A 2,499-nucleotide genomic window follows, 5' to 3' on the forward strand; every position below is an offset into this window, starting at 1 on the left:
ATGCATGTTATATAATATAATTCAGACACAATAATAATCACAAAATAATATACTAAGTTAGTTGTTCCCTCCAGAAAGTTATCTTCAAAATGGTGTTTTGTTCGGAATGATTTCGTCAGCCGTGGATATCTGAATGCACGACTTACATCATTAGTATCAGCAAATCATTTAAAAGGAATGTTATTTACTTGTCGAACTTTAACACTTGATGCGTTATCATTTACGGTAGGGATAGATAACGCAGATTTGACACACTCGACCATAGGTAAAGTCCATCAGTAGGTGGTGTTCGTCGTCAGCGTCGGAATACAATATATTGTCGATAGTGTAACCGGCCGGAATGGGAGGATCGACAAACAGGGGTATCGAGATAACCAATCAGCGGAGTGTATTGGCATGTAGTGTACTTTAACGGGAACCTGAGTTAAAGTACCACCTGGACAGTGGCAGTAAATATATTGTCCTATCTATCACTCCAAATCAACATTATACTATACTAAACTATCAGACCGTTGTGTACTGGACTGAAACACCATCATGGTGGAAACATCAAAAATCATAGCTATATTCGTGGTGTTTGGGATTACATTTGCATTCGGTGTGACACCAATATGGCTGTTGAAAGTGCTAACAAACCGGATGAAAAGTCTCTCAAGACTACAGTACTTAGTGAGTTTGACCAACTGTTTTGCTGGAGGTGTCTTCTTAGGCACAGCTATCCTACATCTAATTCAGGAATCAATGGAGACCGTTGACGAATCGTTACCGGATGTAGAATTCCCTTTATCTGGAGTACTTATCGGTGTTGGATTCTTCATCGTCCTTGGGGTTGAACATGCCATAGGTCTTTTTAGTAAAGATGAGGACCTTCCTTTCTTGGACCATGGGCACGACCACGGAAATCCCAATCTTGGATATCAAAACCGAGATTCAAAGGTCGCTCCTCTAGGAGACATTGCGCCCGCTAATGCCAATCCTTCTTTGGCTTCTTCGGGACAAGGCGCAGATGACCAGACAGGTGTTCATGTGCTTGGCTACCGCAATATTGCTGAAACGAACCTATCTAACGACAACGCTCAAACATCATCAGCAGCCGCAGGGTCTGCTGAAGTGAAAGTGAAGACATCAAAAACCATCGACACTTCCGGTGATGGACGCTCCAAAACAACGCGACGAATCAGGATAGTAATTCTGGTCATCGCTTTGTCTATACACATGATATTCGAAGGAATGGCTATAGGTTTACAGGACACTGTGGCCGATACTTGGACACTAGTGGCCGCCATATCAATACACAAGGCGGTCATCGTGTTTAGTGTTGGACTAAAACTGAAAGAGATCGTAGAAAGCAATCTTAAGATCATCCTCTACATTCTTTATCTCTCTTTGGTATCGCCGATTGGAATTGCTATAGGAATTGGAGTGACAGGTTCTGGAGACGATTCCGTTCAGGATAAAGCTTCTGGAATTTTACAGAGTCTTGCTGCAGGAACATTTCTCTACGTTACATTTTTCGAAATCCTCCAAAAGGAGTTGTCTAATGGATACAGTTTACTGAAGGTGTTTTTGACTTTCGTAGGATTCGCTGCTATGGCGGCCCTGAAGTTATTAGATTCTGATTAATCAAAGTACGCTTGGTTTTAATTCTACGGAAGAGCCTATATAGTTTGAACGTCACCGGTAATATCAATAAAAATCCAGGATCAAATAAAGTTAATGTATATAGCTTAGACAAAACCGATCATGCACGTAAAACTACGGGATCGAATTGCTAAATAATATAGTTCTATCAATGTCATTGTTAAAATTATTTTATATTATCTATATATTTATATTTATATCTAGCCACCAATTTATGATTATTTTACTTTTAATAGCCTATTCATTGCCATATGTGATAACCATTGTATATTATTGTTCATAACGCCACATAAATACTAGGTTAGCAGGTTGTTTTGTTGGTGACACTTATGGTTAAATTACTTATTTCTGCATTATCTTATTGAAATCCAATAACATTTTATTGCATTCGAGGTTCAAACGTCATGTTCTTTTAGATCGTCAGTATGTATCAATATGCAAAAGACATTCTACGTAAATATTCGTATTTAATTCGCGGATAAAATGTGTAATGAAGAATTTACTTATTCGATTGTCTTTATATGACTATTTCTGCGTTTATCTGTATTGAAATTCTATTTTATATGTCTCATAAAATGTACATAAAATCTGTACTGAAATTTACGTATAGTTTTCTGCGTTATTTCTAAACGTTTTAACCCCTCACAGCAAGACTACCTTGGCAACATTCTCCCAAAGTGTACTCAAAGTTTGATGGATTGGATAATCTCATTACTGGTGTAATGTGATACATCAGTATTTTCACATACTTAAGACGTTACATGGATTAGTAATCTTCCTTAAATAACACTGAGTAGTAACACTTACTGTCAATCACTACATTTTCGCGTACCATGGTGTACATTATTTCCCATCATC

The 2,499-nt window shown here is 37.9% G+C and overlaps 1 protein-coding gene across 1 annotated transcript; it reads left to right on the forward strand.

The window, feature by feature from the left end:
• The first annotated feature begins 229 nt into the window (after nt 1–229).
• Nucleotides 230–2,244, forward strand: LOC138333626 (zinc transporter ZIP1-like). Its single transcript, XM_069282111.1, has one exon. It carries the CDS (start codon nt 538–540, stop codon nt 1,621–1,623), a length of 1,086 nt encoding a protein of 361 aa, XP_069138212.1. The 5' UTR covers nt 230–537; the 3' UTR covers nt 1,624–2,244.
• The last annotated feature ends 255 nt before the right edge of the window (nt 2,245–2,499 follow it).

The sequence above is a fragment of the Argopecten irradians genome, chromosome 10 (genome assembly GCF_041381155.1).
Source record: "Argopecten irradians isolate NY chromosome 10, Ai_NY, whole genome shotgun sequence".
In the NCBI taxonomy this organism is placed as follows: Eukaryota; Metazoa; Mollusca; class Bivalvia; order Pectinida; family Pectinidae; genus Argopecten; species Argopecten irradians.